The sequence below is a fragment of the Bombus huntii genome, chromosome 9 (assembly GCF_024542735.1).
Source record: "Bombus huntii isolate Logan2020A chromosome 9, iyBomHunt1.1, whole genome shotgun sequence".
In the NCBI taxonomy this organism is placed as follows: domain Eukaryota; kingdom Metazoa; phylum Arthropoda; class Insecta; order Hymenoptera; family Apidae; genus Bombus; species Bombus huntii.
The window spans coordinates 921,696-939,304 of NC_066246.1; the positions used below are offsets into that span (position 1 = coordinate 921,696).

At 47.3% G+C, this 17,609-nt stretch overlaps 2 protein-coding genes across 2 annotated transcripts; both read right to left on the reverse strand.

Moving 5' to 3' along the window:
* Window positions 1-363: 363 nt before the first annotated feature.
* Window positions 364-5,628, reverse strand: LOC126869122 (homeobox protein Nkx-2.3-like). Its single transcript, XM_050625264.1, has 3 exons — window positions 4,260-5,628; window positions 1,242-1,458; window positions 364-935 (listed from the first exon to the last, which is right to left on the reverse strand). The coding sequence occupies exons 1-3, from the start codon at window positions 4,738-4,740 to the stop codon at window positions 611-613; spliced, it is 1,023 nt and encodes a 340-aa protein (XP_050481221.1). The 5' UTR covers window positions 4,741-5,628; the 3' UTR covers window positions 364-610.
* A 5,940-nt stretch (window positions 5,629-11,568) lies between these two features.
* Window positions 11,569-15,513, reverse strand: LOC126869121 (homeobox protein Nkx-2.5-like). Its single transcript, XM_050625261.1, has 3 exons — window positions 13,835-15,513; window positions 13,629-13,717; window positions 11,569-13,391 (listed from the first exon to the last, which is right to left on the reverse strand). Exons 1-3 carry the CDS (start codon window positions 14,127-14,129, stop codon window positions 12,621-12,623), a joined length of 1,155 nt encoding a protein of 384 aa, XP_050481218.1. The 5' UTR covers window positions 14,130-15,513; the 3' UTR covers window positions 11,569-12,620.
* Window positions 15,514-17,609: the final 2,096 nt, after the last annotated feature.

A 17,609-nucleotide genomic window follows, 5' to 3' on the forward strand; every position in this document is an offset into this window, starting at 1 on the left:
AATTCCTCGGACACTACGTGGATTAATCGATAACGTGCTCATTTATCAACCATCAACCATTACTTCGTAATAGGTAGTGCGAGTGACTGTAATTACGAGCGTTGCCTCGTATCCATTCGGAGAGAATGAGAACGTCGGCTATTTAAATTTACGTTGCAATCGAGGTACGTTTAACATCCGTGTGTAGTCTGATTCAGCCGACGACATTTTTCGATTCGCATAGAACGTCGGAAGGTAGACTGGTTTAACGATGACCGGACTAAGACTGTACGAAACGAACGATAAGTACAGCTACAGAAACCAGTAACCCTCGTAAAACAGCCTTCCGTGGATCTATTCTTTCGCCGATCAAGTGGAATATCGATAAAAAAAAAAAAAAAAAAAAAGGTAGCGAGAGAATCGAGCACTTTGAAACGGACTAGTTTGATCGCGATCCGAGAATTACACGATCTAAAACTTCTTTGGAAACTTTGATTCGGTAGAGATAACGCGATAGGTGTGCACGATGAACGCTGGACGACTTGGCGGTAGCTCGGAGCCGCGGTTCACCGAATCGATCAACCAACGACACTCTCGTTCTCGATCCTAGCGAAATGGCGAAATTTTCGCTTTACTTCTCGTCGTTGAGTTTCGCCAGCTGGCTCGGGTCGAGGTCCGGCGCGATCGTGTTTTGCACCTGAATGTGAGTGGAGTGAAGGGGCGGGCATAGCAAGGGATGATAGGGGAGACAGTAGTACGGGAAACCGCCGAGCGCTTTGTTCGCCGGATGAATTTGCGGGGCTGACATTTGCCCGGGAAGTTGCCCGGAACCACGAAGTGGCAATCCCCTCAGATGCTCGTCCGGATGCACGAGCACTCGTACCGCCACGCGCCTCGCGTTTCCGGAATTAACCAGCGCGCCTAGCTCCTGCTGCTGTCGTCTTTTGGTCTTGTACCTGGACCGTCGACAAATTGCAAATTAATTAACATTCTGTGATACTGGAATTCGTATTTGTCCGATTCGAATCGGTCGCGAATGTTTGCTTTCGCAACAGAGTAGAATGGAATGAACGATTCGCGTTGAAAGACGAGAAATCAACCGTGTTCGACCACGGATGTTTATGCAAATTCACGTTTCTACCTAAATAGCGACTTGTTTCGTCCTTTTAAGCGGTTCAACGAGCGCATATTACTCGCACCCGTTAAATTGATCATAAATGCATAAATATCCAGGGTCTATCGAATACGTTGTATCATCGTACCGTCTGTTTTGGAACCAAATCTTGACTTGAGTCTCGGTCAGCTTGAGTCCTCGCGCAAGGTCCGCTCGCTCGGGCCCCGACAAGTATTTCTGCGCCGCGAATCTTCTCTCCAATTCGTAAACCTGGGCGTGAGAGAAGGCCGCCCTGCTACGTTTCTTCCTGCTCTGCAGATTCTGTCCGTGATTCTGCGCCTCGAACATGTCTTCCTCCCCGTCCTCTGCAAAATCACAAGCGTTAAAAACCTGTGCGACGATGATCATCGAACTCGAGGATATTCGCGAGGATATCGGCCGGTTGATCGTTCTAGTTAGAAACAAACTCGAGTTACAGACAGAAATTCACGATGGAGCTTCTCCAAATTTGCGTGTAAACAAACGCGTGGATCGGGAAAGGATGATCTATCGCGATCATAAATCAAACGTTTCCACTACACAACGACGAGAGAAGAGAGAGAGAGAGAGAGAGAGAGAGAGGAAACGTTGGATAGAGAAACGAACGAGTAACCATCCACGGACAGCAGCCATAGAAGCGGCAAACGATCGGAGAGAGTTCCGCCAGCTTTTGATGTCTCGTTCAAACATTAACACGTGCACTCGCTACTCCGACATGTTTACGCTGCTGTTCCACGGTAATTCTCCTCTAAGTTTAACCGGTTGCAATGGAGTGCAATCGCGTTCCCCTCGGCACCACGAAAATTCTGCTCCCTTGCCGACGGTCATTCTGTTTCTCGAGCTTCGAGCCAAAGAATAAACTTTTAGCTGGGAATTCGGGCTATTGTTGGATTTTATGCGCTACCTTGAAGCGGCTTTCTTTTGGCAGTTTTGTCATTTATCAGTGGGGTGTTGCGCGTTTTAGCGATTGCGTTGAAAATGCACTTTAAGGCAAAGGGGTGTAGACATTGAGCGTACGGTACGAGGGTGAAAGTATAGCGGGATACGATACGGTCGAGGATCAGATCGAAAATAACGATTAGGAGGAAGAGCTAGGTAGATAAATTAGGCGATACAAATTTTCTCCGAATCGTCAAAGTTAAGATTCGATCGATGAGATTGTTTCTACTGGTAAGACGAGTTTCCAGAGATTGGAACTTCTTTCGCATAGCTTTTCCAGCTGGCAGTTGGTCCCTTAAGATCGTTACGCGCAAAGCCGACCGATCGTACCGAGTAATTTGCACCGATTTTCATCGGTCGCTGTGGAAAGACCGAGAAAATGGAAACAGAGAAACAAAGCAGCGGTGGAATACGGAAGAAGTCGTACGTTGCTCGAGGAATAAAACACCGTTCCGATGTATCCGGCGAACGTGGAACGAACGTCGAAACGAGCCAAGACGAAGAAAAGAGAGAAGCCCGAAATCTCGGAGAAAAATACAGACTGAAAAATCAGTTTCGTGTGACATCATAATTATTTCGTCCGTAGCCCGGGTCCTGCGTCAATGTTTATCGGCAGTAGTCTGGCCGATGGGGGGACTCGAAGCATTTAGAGAGATCTATATTTGATCACTTTCGACGTCAACTCTGTGCCATCTCGTCCGGCTAATGCGTCCCTCCTCTGACGCTCGTCAAACATCTCCTACGCGTCCCACATCGTGAGTGTTCGAGAGCAGCAAGTGCCGTTTGCTCTCACTCCGATTACATCGAGAGATGACCCTTCGTGTGCACCTTCTCCGAAGCGGCCGCTCATCGTTTTCAAATAAATTGATATGGTCACGTTAAACCTCGATCAAACGAAACGTTATATCCCCATTTTGCCCGGCGAATCGTAGACGCGGACATTTCGACGAATTCTTTGCGCAAACTTGACTCTCGCGACGAGTGAAACGAGACACGAGAGTTCGTTGTATTACGAGCTTCTCGCGTCTCGTAATACACCACAAACTCGATCATCTTGCGCAAAAGATTTACAATCGTAGATATCGAAAGATATCGGAAGGTATCGAAGATGACTGGAATAAGCTGCTGCGTGTACGTCCGACGCGATTCGACGCGGTTTAATATTAACATCGTAGGGGATGGAGTTGTTTTACTTGGGACGAGGTTCGGTTAAGAAAGTGCCAGAAGAACATCCTATCCATTACCGTATTAAGTGATTCGAAAGCATGGTGGCGGAAATCAGGGGACTCCGTAATTTCGTGAGTGAGACTTGAAACGGTGCCAGGTCGTGCCTGCTCCTCTCCAACCCTCTCGAGCGGCGAACGAGCGAGCAATCGTCGCATAAGAAACAGCTTTAGGCAGGAATTACTTAATTACCGGTCTCTCGTTATCTCGCTGTATTTCGATTACGCAAAATGTTGGCGAATCGCTGACGCTCTCGGGTCGTCGGACGTATTCGACGACGACGAGTCTCGAAGGATGAAGAAGTCGAAGCGAACGGTAGAAAAAGCGATTTCTTTAGGATCGATCTAGGTAACCTTGATCTAAATTTGTTTTTTACCGTGATCCACGGATCGTCGAGGATCCAAGACAGAGCAACAGTGTGGCCAGAGATCGAACAAGTGCAAGAAGCAGAGTGGCCGGCCACTTGTGACGTCTGCCGTAGTCGAGCACCACTTATGCTACTAAAATTACATTCGATCACGTTATCTGCGCTCGGGTTAACTTAAAAAACCCTTGAAAGCTCGCCTGTTACAAGGATACCGGAGACCTAAATGATCTCTTAAGTCCGCATCCTCGTGGCAGACACACGATCACCCAGAAGGGAAGCGGCCTCGGGATTTTCACTCTAAGTGGACCCGACTCCCTACTCTCCTCCGGTTCATTCAGTTCTATCAGGCTATCGGGTCATCGATAGACGGACCGAGCCGATCGCAGACCTCGTAATTTTGCCTCCGGTTAACCCGTCGTTAGAGACCGAGAGAACATTCGACGTGGAAAATTTAAACGACTTTTCGTTTCGCAAATTCTCTACGAGTTCGCGCGGAAACGAGTCGATCCGGCCGTAGAGATTGGACGGCCAGCTTTCGTTCTCACGGTTAAGAATCGTTCGACAGAGATCAGTATCGTTACGGTTATCAACGCTCACCCAAATATTTGTTCTTGCTCATGTCCAACGCCTCGTCCTGTTGCCTCTGCGAAGAATCCCTCGAATCCTTCACCGGCTGATAACCACCCATGTTGCCCAGGCTCTCCAGATGCTTGAACGTTCCCTGAGCCAAGTGTGGAATATTTCCAAAGTTGGAGATATTCGCGTGGACCAGGTTCCTCGTCAGGATGTCGAGTTCGCGGGCCACGTTGAGATCCGGCGAAGGTAGCCTCGAGAATCTGGCCATCTGATTACGATCCTCCGATCGAGTTTCCCTGTGGCCGTTCTCCAAACAATCGTAGTCGCGTTGATGGGATTTCTTCGCGAACGACGCTACAGCTTGCGCTTCTTCCGACTCCGAAGGTCGTCGTTCCGTGTACGAGGTTCTTCTACTCAGGATATCGGCGATACTGAAGGGAGTTAATTGAGACGGTTTCGGGGAAGCTTCGCTCCGTTTGTCGTCTTCCACGATATCCGACATCTCTTCTACTTTCTCGTACCGAGCTCGATTTCCCGCAGACAGCTCTCTTCGAATCTTACTACCAGAAAAGTCTCTCGATTTCCCGCGCACTTTGTCTTTTGCCTATATTATATTTTCACAAGTTCGACGATCGTATTCCTTCGATGTCCATCGTTTCACATCCTCTTCGCACTTTCATCGGCCACGTTTCTCCGACATCGTTCACTACCTCGGTTTATTCCTTTGTCGAACAGCGGTCCAGCCCGATCGATCTCTATTCTCTTTCGTTCGATCCTCTGTTCGGCAAACCCTCGTCACCGACTCGAATCAAGGGTTTTTCTACCCAGCCCACGCTCGATGGTAGCCACGACTCGACTGGCCGACCCGTTGGCCAGATTCTCCTACAGAGGAGGAAGAATCGCGCTGAAACGACGCGTCGCGTTTATTAATTGTCACTCGGCAGCGCTCGAGAGGGCCGCGTGCACCCTTCCGCGGCGAGCGTGCTTCGGTCAAGTGTGCTTGTCGCTCGTGGAGACTTATTTTTCGAATTAGTCCGCGGCCACTTCGCCGCCAGCTTCCTTCTTCCCTTCCACCCACGCCCGCCATCTTCCCCTTCTATGCCAGCCACCCCCACCAGCCAAACATCCCTCCACTCTCGTCGATCGGTGACGAGAGACTCGTTCTTCCTTGTCCATCGAGTTCCAGGCTCAGGACACGGGTTTTACGTGTCACTTCGGTGATCCTAGAACGTTTAATCGATTAACGGGAAGCGGCAGTGAAATCCTTCCTAGGGATGAATGGTCGATCGGTCTTTTCGGAGGTTGTTGCACGATTTGAAATTGCATCGACGCTATTTCCGATTAATCTGGATCGCGAGCTTAATCGGTCCGGTTAAACAGGGATTGTTCTTTGCCAGGATGGCCGAAGCTTCTTCAACGTATCCTATTTACCCGATTTTGTAGCTTCCTTTTGTTGTAGATTGGTACCGGTACAGTGGAATAAACCGCGTCTGTACAGACCTTGCCCGAAGAGGATCGCGCGATTGGCAGAGAGCGAAACCGTGATCTTTGTCCCGTTGCTAGACCATTCGATGTTGTTTCAGTATTTTTTCAAGACCGCCGCGATCTGTTATAAAATTCTATCGCATTTCCCACCGCGGACTCGTTCGTTTTCTCTCCGGTCTCGTTTCCAACCCTTTCGCTCCAACCTCGAAATTCGCGACGATAACGTCGTTCGCCGGCTTAAACTAGCTCGTGGTGTAGGTTAAATTCGAGTTTCGCGGGTTGTGGCGTAGGTGGAGCTTTAAACGAGGTCCAGGTTGGAAGCGGGACGCCCGACGAGGCTTCCGTCACGACGCAAGCCTCGCCCTACGACCAATCCACGACTTTGGCCGCGTTGTCGCTTTTCCCCAGGAGCCAATCGACGATTCCTAGAAGCTCTTCGGCCTAGAGGTGACGAGAGATCAGCTCTCGGAGTGGGATCCTCCGTCGCTTTTTTTCACGGCCGCCGCGACGGGAGTGACGGGGGTGGCGAAGGGTTGCGACCAAACGAGACTCTTTCAGGTATCGCGTCCTCGTTTCGCGAAAGTAACGCTACTTTCTCCAAGTAGTTCTCCCATTGTGCAGACTGCTGGGAAATTTTGATTATCCTTGAGCTTGATGAACCACCAAACGCGCGCTCCGTTTGAACTTAAGGACCGGGCTGATGTTCGCTTTTACATCGATACTCGTAAGGTCGAGGTAATTCGAAAATATCGCGATACTCTAGATGTTTAGTTTTTATTGAAAACGACATTTGTCCGTGATCGCGTCGGAAAATATTTCCGTAGAGTCGATTCGAACGCGACTATTCGATCGTATTCGACTTTTTATCGCACATTTTCCAACGATCCTTCGACAAAATTCAGAAGAAATGGAATTCTCAAGAAACGAGCAATTATTAAATTCAACGTTGTACGATTATCTCGATTATCGTTGACTCGATTATCTTAAAACCAAGTTGTCGGTATTTCTGCAACAGTGACGCGTGTCCCGTTTCTCTCGACCGTTGCAGCTACTCGGAGGCTCGGCTCTTTCGATATAAAATCGGTATTTCACAGGTGAGAAATCCGAGCAATTGGTCGCTCGTGAATCGCGTCTAACGCTTTCAAAAAGTTACTCTGGCTGTGGATGTGGGTAGATAGAGACGGTTACGGTTCGTACGTACTTCTCGTCTCGTATCGAGTCGAGAGGAGACGAGCGGTGCATATATAGGGTGTGCTTTACATAACAATCGCCGCTAAAGACTTGCAGCATTGTCCGCCACGTGCTATCAGCCGAGTTCCTATGGAGGTTTAATTAAGTGTGAACCACAGGAGCGTGGATCACGCCTCACTTGATCCGATGATGGCCTCGCGCGTTCCAGATATCGACGAGGAAATAATTCCACGTTCCTTCCGCGATATTTCTTGGAATTCTGCTCGTTGGTTCGTTTCATTTCGATTAAAAAAAAAAATCCGTGACTAGTCGTTTTCGGACGGATCGTATTCTTACTTATCATGAGCGAAAGATATCGGAGATATCTGTCCTTTGAAAAGTTATTAGAAAGATCCTTCGAAGAACGCGTAGATGACTTTTATTCTTTAATTCACGATCAAAGGGTGAAAGCGATTGTCCGCTACGTACGTGTCGATCGATCTACGAAGATCGCGATCACGAGTTATTGCGGACAACGAGAGATTGCGTGCGAAAAGTCGCCCGAAAAGTAAACGAGCTCATCCCCGTTCTTAAAAGTGGCACCCTCGTGACAAGTATTTCTGCGGGATCGATCGGCGCGCAGGGATCGGCAATTAGCAGGTGACGGGTAATCGAACCGGAAAAACGACGTCCGCCATTTCCCTATTAGCCATTCCAGGCTCACAAAGAGAGGAGATAGACGGGAGAACGTGCCGTCTCGGAGACGGCGATCTCGAAGACGGACTACGGTCTTCCGTACGGTCGCGGTTCTCTTTTTCTCGATTCGATCTAATCAATAATAAATTATAGGGGGACTTCGTCGGTACATCTCTCCCCTAGAGCTAAGCCCTGACCCTCCCGCTCAATTGGTCGCAATTCTTAAAGACCTTAATTGGCGCGGAAAATTATACCTTATTTCAGTTACCCTCGAACGAGAACAGCCATCCCTTCCCACCTCCTCCTTCTCCCCCTCCCCCAGCCCCTCCTTACCCGCTCCGTACGAACACCGTTACCTTCGCCCCCGCGATTCGCCTTCTTACGAGTTCCACTTGGATATTTCCTTTCGCCTCGCCCGCTCCGATCGAGCAACCTCCGATCCGTGGAAACTCCTCCAGCCACTTTTCATCGCTGCGATCGTGACCGCTCCAAAGTCGTTGTTTCCCACGCGGTAACCGCGCCTTTTATAAATAGCGTCTCGCGGATCGCTAAAGACGTCTCGATCGGTAAAGATCCGAACGAGATCCGGTCGTGTTTGCCAAAGTACGAAGTTAGATCGCCGAAGTTGAGATGTGGATGGTTTGCGGAAGGGTGGAGAAACGCGAAACGCGAAACGCGAAACGCGAAACGCCAAGGGCAGAATATAGATGCTGGTTCCTCGAAGATCAGACAGGAAATTCGTGGATGGCGTTTAACTGGCATTCGACGACACGAAAAGTAACGAAGATCTCTGCGAGCTGAAAGGGAGACGAAGAGAGGGAAAAAGAAAGAAAGAGAGAGAGAGAGAGAGAGAGAGAGAGAGGGAGCAATGCGTGCGCTCTATGGGCGGGCATAAGAATATAAAAACAAGAAGACCGGATGACTGCTAACTGTTTGTTAGTCTTGGGTTTTAAAGTCCGCACGTCTGTCAGTCCAGAGATGTAATATTAGTGCTTAGTATACGCTGCCGCCACTGCCTCTCGCTCATTTACTTCTTCCTCCCGTTTCATCCTCTCTGCGTTTACCTTTGAGTCCTGCGTTTTCTCGCCACCCCTTGCCTCTCGCCCCTTAAGCCGAGGAAATTGCTCAATGAATCTTTTCTGCCGAGATTCTGCCCGTAAACTCGACGCTTTTTTGTTTCGTAATGTTCCGCGGTTGTTTTTCGAGAGCTTTCGAAAAGTTCGCGCTAGGTTCGACGAGACAGAGATCTCTCTTGCGAGATGGAATGTTGATTTTTCAGTTCTTTCTCCTATTCGCGTTATTTATATCGTGCTTGGAGCCTTTTCTAATCGACGGATCGATTTAGACCGATTGGTTTATCGCTGGAAGATCGTGCAGGTTCTTTTTGCAGGAAGATGTACGTACTAATATTTGGATAACCGAACCGAAATCCAAGAATCAGGACACGTTATATTGCTTGTTAGGCGAGTTGATTGCTGTGCCACGGCGAGATGACAGCAGAAACTCCTGTTCTTTTAATGGTTCCGGTAGTTTGCGGATTGGCTAGTTTATCGGTACTATTTTCGGCCGTTTGTAGCGGCCGATTCTAGCATTAATGACCATTTCAAAGACGAATGACAGCGAGGCTATTTCCGATGACTCGAAATTTCCTTCGTAATACGACCGGTGATTAAAGAACGAACGCCCATTAATTATTTGTCGATCGTTCGGATTAATAGCAAAATTGAAAATGTAACAAATAATCTATCGAACGACGCTTTAACGGTCGAACGTTAAAAGCCAATGAAATTGAACAGAGTAGTTTCGTGATAAATCGATTCGATTTGTATATTAACAAAAATCAGGTTGTTCTTTTCGAGTGAACGACACAGAGTGCGCTGGAAAGGGAACCCGATGAAATAACTTTGAAATGCTTTTACCGCAGTCGATAAGACGAACGTCTCCGATATTGACCGAGGATAGAAGTACGACCGTTGACCAAAGGCAGGATAGACGCGAACATATGGGACACGAAAAAGCATCGAATGTCAGGCCTATTCTATATTTAGTCAATGATAAAGTTTCGTCTGTATCTCGTCCGTGATCTTGGAGCGTTCCTGCTGTACTTTCGACCGATTATACAGATATCTGTGTTACGGAAAGTTGGCTTATCCTTCATCGGTATAACAGATTATCTACAAACGATTTGCACAAAGAATTATGTATGCAATGGAACGTAGAGAGAATCGCGGAAACGTTGTTGGACGTTTTAACACAAATTGTCGGTGTAACAAAATATATTTCGAAATGAGGATAAAAAGTACAAAATTGTCCGTGCCATTCGATTTACGAGCGTCATCGCTATAATTAGCTGTCGGTGACGTCATATTTCGTATCGTTAAAATGCGCGTTCGTACTTCATTATCCATCCAGAAGTACTTCAACTTGGTACCAGAACGATCTCTGAATTCCACTCGTTTACGAATAGAATTCTACTCCAAGCAATTACACGTTCTTTTAATCGTCGGTTCGATATTCGTTGAAATAATATACTCGATCGAAGTTAGCAGAAGGAAAGAAATACGATAGATAGGACGTGATTAATGAGTCGAGGATAAACGCGGTCGTCTCTAAATAAATGCAAACGATTCGCCGCGCGTTCTATGCATATGCACTCCCGTCTTTATTTGAACAGCATCAACATTTTGTGTTCCCTTTCGCGTTCGGTGGATATTCGCCGAACTGCGATGCTTTCTATCCGTTCGTAGGCAAATAGGATCGGGTTTCGAAGTTTAACGTGCGGTGATTGATTATGCGAATACACACGATCTCCTCCTAATGGGGGCTTTCAGAATTCAGGCTGGGAACGCGGAAGGAATTCCATTTGGTTCGCAAATTGCTCGATTCTGCTATATTTTTATTTTTTATTAATTGAATCAAACGCCACCGCGACGCAGTTTCCGATTGATATAGACAGACAGATAGGCGTGTACGTGGAAGGCAGTCGTCGTAATTTTAAAAGTAGACGAGTGTCCGAAAGATGTCTTGTACGAAGAATACGAGAGCCGCGACAAAATATGCAACGCGCAACGAAAGACATTTCGGAGCTCGATCTTGCCAAGAATTTTCAAGCTCTGCCCATCCGAACATTCTGTTCTGACTATTTCGTCCAACTTTCGTTTACAACGTTCTCTAGAATCTCTCGTATTTTCGCGGATATTTAATCGTTTCCAAGTATTATACGGATCAAACCCACCGCGTTGAATATTACGAGCGATAACGAATACCTTTCTCGCAAATATCCCAATGTTATTCGTCGTATGATTTGTCGGTTATCGAATGAAAATTAACGCGTAGGCGGAGGCCTGACGAAGCGTATCTGGAACACGTCCACCGAAAGGAAGTCGATCTCGAGGAACAAGTGCGGGCAGGTGCTTTGCAGGTGCGGCCAGGGGCGGAGCCGACTCTCCGTTTCGGAAGGGTGGTCTCGGGCTAGTCGTGGAAGGTGGAAAGACCGTATATGGGAAACGCCACGCGATCCCGTTGCAACATCGGCAGCGACATTTTTATCAGCTTGTTCCCATGGTCCTTTATGGCGGCGGTAGCACCATGAACAACGATTACGCCGACGATGAATCGTCTATGTGAAGGCACTTGACTGCCAGATGACCCGTCGTGCTCGCGCGATAACCTAAAAGCTAACCCATGGCTTCGCTCAAGCTGTCAGAACTCACCTATTTATAAATGCCATTTCGCCATATTTTTGTTTTATCGACCTAGACGATGTTTCTCGCGGCGAAACGCTGTAACCGCGCGCGTAGAAAGATTCGTGTTGAAATTTGGCACAACTTCTGCGAGGATCGATCGATCTCGCGATGTCGGAATTTTTCAATAGGGCAAGAGGAACGCTTTCGATGTTTTCGATATTTTTAGAAAGGGAGTGGTTTACTTTGGGAACGGTGGCTAAGGTGAAGTAAAACGATTCCAGGATTTAGTCGTTTCTTTCGTTTTATTTATTTTCTCGTATCCTTGTTCCCGTAATCAATCGTGAACGTTGGTACAAAGGTGCGGCGTAGTATCGCAGATTTTCCACCGAAAGAAACGATCGTTGCGCGATAATCGAAGTAAATTTGTCGCGATTTCTCCGGTTGTAAATGTATTCGACGAATTAAAGAACCGAATTACCGAGAGGAGAAAGACAAGAAGAAAAAAGAAAAGAGAAATAGAATTACGAGAAAGGCGAGGTCTGCGGAATACGAAGTAACTGATGTTTCCGCAAAAGCCACTTGAAGCAATTTCCGTTCGGGCTTCTTGAGCGGCGCGTTACTATTTCGAAGGGGAGAGTGGTATCTTACCTAACTACAAGGGAACCAGGGGGGAAAAACAAGAAGAAAATGAAATACAGCTGCCTGTAGGCCTTACAGTCTAACTATGTCGAACTTAAAGCTATGGCAATCGCGGTGATTAAAAGATGCATCAGCCGCGATTACCCTTCGGCTACCTGTTTGGTAACGTTGTCACGCGATTCTCTATTTTTTGTCAACCGTCATTCTCGCAAAAAACGTTCGAGACTCGCGGATAAATCGTCAGACTTTCTGTTTTTTATTTTTCTATTTACCTCGCTTTTCGACTACCGAAGTATCAGAAACTCGACCTTAACGAACATAACTTACACTCGGAAGTCTGAAAGATCAGCGATATAAGCGACGGAAGGCCGAAACCATTGGTTACAAAAATAATACTCGAAATATCTCGATTCTCTTACGATATCGAACGATTTCCTAATATCTAAGCTTTGGCTGCGACGCACTCGAATCGATAGCGGAACCCTAATCGTAAAACACTCTCGTTCGAACCGCAAAATCTTCTAATTTCGTGGAATACAGCTTTTCCCATCTCTGCGCGTGCTCAACCGTGTCCTTTCGAAAAATTGCTTCGATTTTTCTACGAACCTAAACTTACTGTATATTAGCTCGATCAAAGATTCGACGACACGGTCGATACGTAACAGAGAGAACGCAGCGTAGAACATTGAAATCTCGAAATCTTCTCCTACCACAATCGTTGTAGATTCTGGTCCATAGGCACCTGTTCCATGTAATTGACGTACTGCATCTGGTAGTTAGCCGGACCCAAATAATTGGAGAATCCGTAATCGCTGCTGGAGACGTCCATCATCGGTCTTCCGTCGCTCACCATGATCTTACTCTCCGTGGAAATATTCTTCAAATCTGGAAATGGCGCCGCTTCGTTGGCACTCGCGTTCCCTTTCATTTGCCTGTGACAATCGTGCACGGTAGCTCGAGGATCCGCCGACAAATTATTTCGGAAATCCGTGGTAACGAGAACGTGTTGTCTGGTGGTTTGTATCTCTCCGTTCAAACTCGATTTTCCGGCGACATCGGCGCCGATTTCTGTCTTAAACTCGGGACTGATATTCGTGTCCATCCTCATGTCGTTCGTCGATCTGAATTCGGGGCTCGGTCGAATTTCGTTCATTCGAAAGTCCGGTTGCATCGAAACGCCGAGCTCCGGCCTGATGTTGGACCAGTACGAAGGATTGTAGGATTCCTGGATGTTCGGTTTACCATCTCTGATCAATACCGGCACGTGAATCTTCTTCAGAGACTGGTTCTTCGCGTTCTGAGCTTGAAGTTTCTCCGCGTCCTCTAACCTCGCGCGTTTGTTCTTGTACCGTCGGTTCTGGAACCAGATCTTCACCTGGGTGCTAGTGAGTTTCAGAGTCTGAGCCAGTAGTTCCCTTTCTGGGGCGCTTAGGTATCGTTGCTGCTTGAATCGCTGTTCCAGCTCGTACACTTGGTTCTGTAAGAAATCGGTGGTAGTTTTCAGTGGAGGTTAAACAGAATTCGAATAGGGCTGCGAGCACGAACGAAACTGCGTCTAGCAGGGGGATGTTTCAACGAAAACAGTCTTGTTTTCTAAATTGAATTACTCGAAGTGTTACATCGACAAAATTATGCTTAAATCGTTATGTTAAAATTATCGTTAAAAATTGTGTCCGTGATCGTTACTGTCGTTTCTTACGATAGGGAAACTTACTTGGGAAAATAGCACCCTCGGCTTCCTCTTTGTCCTCTTGCCGGACTGACTCTTTCGCAGCTCCGTCTTGCTCGATGTAACCACGTTACCTGTAAAACATTGCCGATACTGTATGGCTAGAAAATGGATCGAACGGATGATAAAGCGTCGGAGCATCGCGAAGCAAAGACAAAGCATCGGCCACGATATACACCGATCTTACGCACCGTCCTCTGTAACCGGTGGATCCTGGTACGGAGCAGCGATCTGATTCAACTGATGAACGTGACCCAAGTCAGGATAGTGAGGATAAGTCGGCATCGATTGTTCCTTGAACTTCTCCACGTCCCAGTTGTTGTCCGGCACGATATTATAACCGTAATATTCCTGAGGCACGTGTTGTTGTTGAAGCTGATGTTGATGGTGGACAGACGGGTAACAATCCATGATTCCAAGCTGTTGATCCTCGCTGAGAATGTCGCGGACGCTGAACGGGGTTCCGGAGACCGAGGAAGGCAACATTCTAACGCATTCTCGAGCAATGTCGACGACTCTTGCAGATACTCGAACGACGAACTTCACTTTCCGATGCTTTTATCGCGCGAAGACTCACTTTTCAAACACACGCACGATCCGTACGAAAATCCTGTTTCGTCGTTGCTCGTCGACGACAAATTCTACGATTTCATCGTTGTCCTCGAAAAGAACAGTGCCACTCGAACAACTCGCGCGATCTTCGTTTAGAAGAAGCCCGGTATTCAGCCATGAAACTCGCTAAAAAACGTTTTACGACATTCGGACGACGTGCTCGAACAACGATAATTCCCCAGCTTCCAACCACCGACTCTTCAACCGTCGTCCACTTCAACTAACGGTAATCTCCGATGACAACTCGAGCCAACTTTCTCGTCTGTCGTGCGGGGTTAATCGCGCGTTTGAAACGTCGCGAAAGGATACGGTTATCGGCAAGGGCTGTCAAACGAAACTGTCGAGATTTCGGACGACTCGTTGGAACCGTGGACACGCGCGAGCACCACCTTGAACGCCCGCGGATCGCCTTCTCGGGGGATGATGGCCACGGTTGAACGGTCAGGCCGGAGGGCAGACGCACAATGTGACTTGCTCTGACAGAGGGAGTCAAGTGTTGGTCTCTCCTCCGTGGTCCACACACAGGAACAGGAGGTGGGTGTGCGTGTGAGCGCGGCTGATTTTTACCAGCACACTCCCACCACGTCTGTGAGCCTCGTAGAGCAGCGCAAACACCAGTTCTACGGGGTGGTCGCGTCCTCCGATTGGAGATTTTAATTTGTCTTCGGGTCGATGAATAATTCGCAGCCAGTTTGCGATAGTCGACGAAAGGGAAACTATTCGAGCGGGATTCCTTCCTCCTTGTTTTTTTTTTTTTTTTTATTTTTTTCATAACTGCGTAATTCGGGGATGAAGTCGAGTTAATCGCTCTCCTGCCGTTCATCTCGCTTTACTTTAGCGAGTTTCGGTGTGCTTTTAATCGATCGTACACGGTAGTCTCTGATATTTCCAGCCCTTTTTCCTACTTGTTTAGGCAATGTTTCCATGGAAGAGAGACTTTAGGAGCGAGCTTCGGTGGTTGGTCGTTTCATTTTTTATGTCCCTTTTTACGAGACTCTCGAATGTCATTGGGAGCCGGGTGTCTATGACTTCCTAAATACAGTTTCGGGGTTAAGTACGGTTACCGAGCTCGTGTTGTTAGCGAACGTTTATACAAAAACATCTTGTACGACAAGCTATCGACCGTCGATGACGAGCGGTAACATCGAATTCCATGCAGCGTGTTTTCCCCGTCTGTACGCAAAGTATCGGAGCACGGAATCGGTCGGAGCTCGGTTAAGTGAAAAAAATTCGACTCATCCTCGCGTCGCATGATAATTACGAGGATCGGAAGTGCGGGGTCGATCAAGGAGATGGCAAATCGGTTTTTGCCGTGGGTCAGCCATAACGCGGCGACTAACGTTGGGGCGGAGGAGAAGACCGAAGGCCCGCCTATGCTCCAACAATCGAACCAATCCAGACATACCGTGAACGAGGCTTCTAAAACTGGCGATTAAATCTCGATTCGCGTGATTACCGCCTTCCACCGTCTCGCCAGTGGTCCCCCTACCCCGCCACTCGAATCGATCGACCAAAAGTGCCGCATAAATCAGAAATTTATTGGTAATTAATCGCGCGTTTGAAAGACGTTTGGATCGAATCACAAATTTTTATCCATCCTCGAAAGTTTCTGCTTGTATTTTTCTGCTTCTCCTCCTCCTTCTTCTTCTTCTTCTTCTTCTTCTTCTTCTTCTTCTTCTTGTTTCTTCTTCTTCTTCTTTTGCAGCTACGATATCTGTTAAATTTTTAAAGGAACGAAACTCATCAGGGGTGTCAGAGACGTGACAAGTTATAGCGATCGCGGGGTATCGATTTCGTGACGGGATCGCTGGTGGGCTTGGAACGAGCTTGGAACGGGTTTGGAACTGGCTTGGAAATGAAAACAAAACAATTCATTTTTCTTGGCCGATGCGACGGCAGGACGAGATCCTCGTGGTTCATCCCCGAGTCCGCGACATCGACGAGTCGAAAGTAACATACACCAGATGCGTCTTTCAGAACACACCGAACCCTTGACGCTTTAGGTCCTAAAGATTTGGAATTCGAAAAATTAGCCTGTTTAAGCCTCGATCGGTCTACCTGGTCCTTTGTGTAATTCTCGAAACAGCACACCATCCAGTCTTGTATATTTTTTCCTTGCAAACCTCTCGCGCTTGTCGATGGATTTTTTTTTATTTTATTTATTTATTAAAAAGATTTGGAATTCGAAAAATTAGCCTGTTTAAGCCTCGATCGGCCTACCTGGTCCTTTGTGTAATTCTCGAAACAGCACACCATCCAGTCTTGTATATTTTTTCCTTGCAAACCTCTCGCGCTTGATTTGACGTAAAACGTATTCGTACTCTATGTTCCTATCGTCTAATATCCCAGGGATCATCGACGGTATTCTCGACAAAAATTCCGAGAAGTTTGCGTTTAAAATTCTTCAAAAAGTAGATCTTTCGTTTGGACGCTGTCTCGTTACGGAGCTGCGGCACTCGTCGCTGATTCGCAAACGAAAAACAGTCACCGACCACGCTTTGCCAATTAACAATTTATATTCGCAATACCTTCGTTTTCAACAAAATCGCCGACTGAGAAATTAATTACTCTACGCGTTATGTTTCGAATTTTTCCTCTCATCGAGAAACCGCAAGATTCTCTACGATCCGTTCTTTGCCATTAAAAAATTCGAACGAGCAATTTTCTTTTTTTTTTTTTTATTTCGAAGAATTTTTCAATCGATTCTCATTGAGAATTATAGATAAATTATTCTGGCGTGGTACCGTAACTCAGATTACAAGAGTTTATAGTACGTTCGATTGTAGTTGAATCTAACGCTTAAAACTAACGGGTAACGTCGTGTCAAGTAAACGCGCAATTTGACACTGCTGGAAAAAATCGTCGATCGAGAAACGTTCGTTGCCGAACACCGTGCGCTTACAACTCTTGCGAAAGAGCTATTGAATATCAATGGTGTCTCGTTTAAGAGGGTCCGGAATTCGTTGTTAATTCGCGAACGAATAGCAACCACCGACAACCCTTGGCAACCGAGACGGCTGTTTATTATTCTACGCGTGGAAAGTACGCGGAATTACACGGAGGCGGCGCGTGCGTGCGTGCGTGCGTGAATGTGTGGCCGTGTGATGCATGGTAGGCGCCAAGAGATACCGAGGCGCCTTCTTAATTGTGGGAAAGCGGCGCCGGCGTCTGGAGAGCTTGCGTCGTGTGAAGCCACCGCGCCCCAAAGTCGCTCGATTTTTAAACAATTCTCCACAGACCGTGCACTTTTCCCCCGGAAAGATCTGGAAAATCTCGGCCATTTTTTTCTACTACGCTCTCCGATCTTTGCCTACTCGACGCCACCACCTTAAATGCACCCGCTTCGTTTGCCCT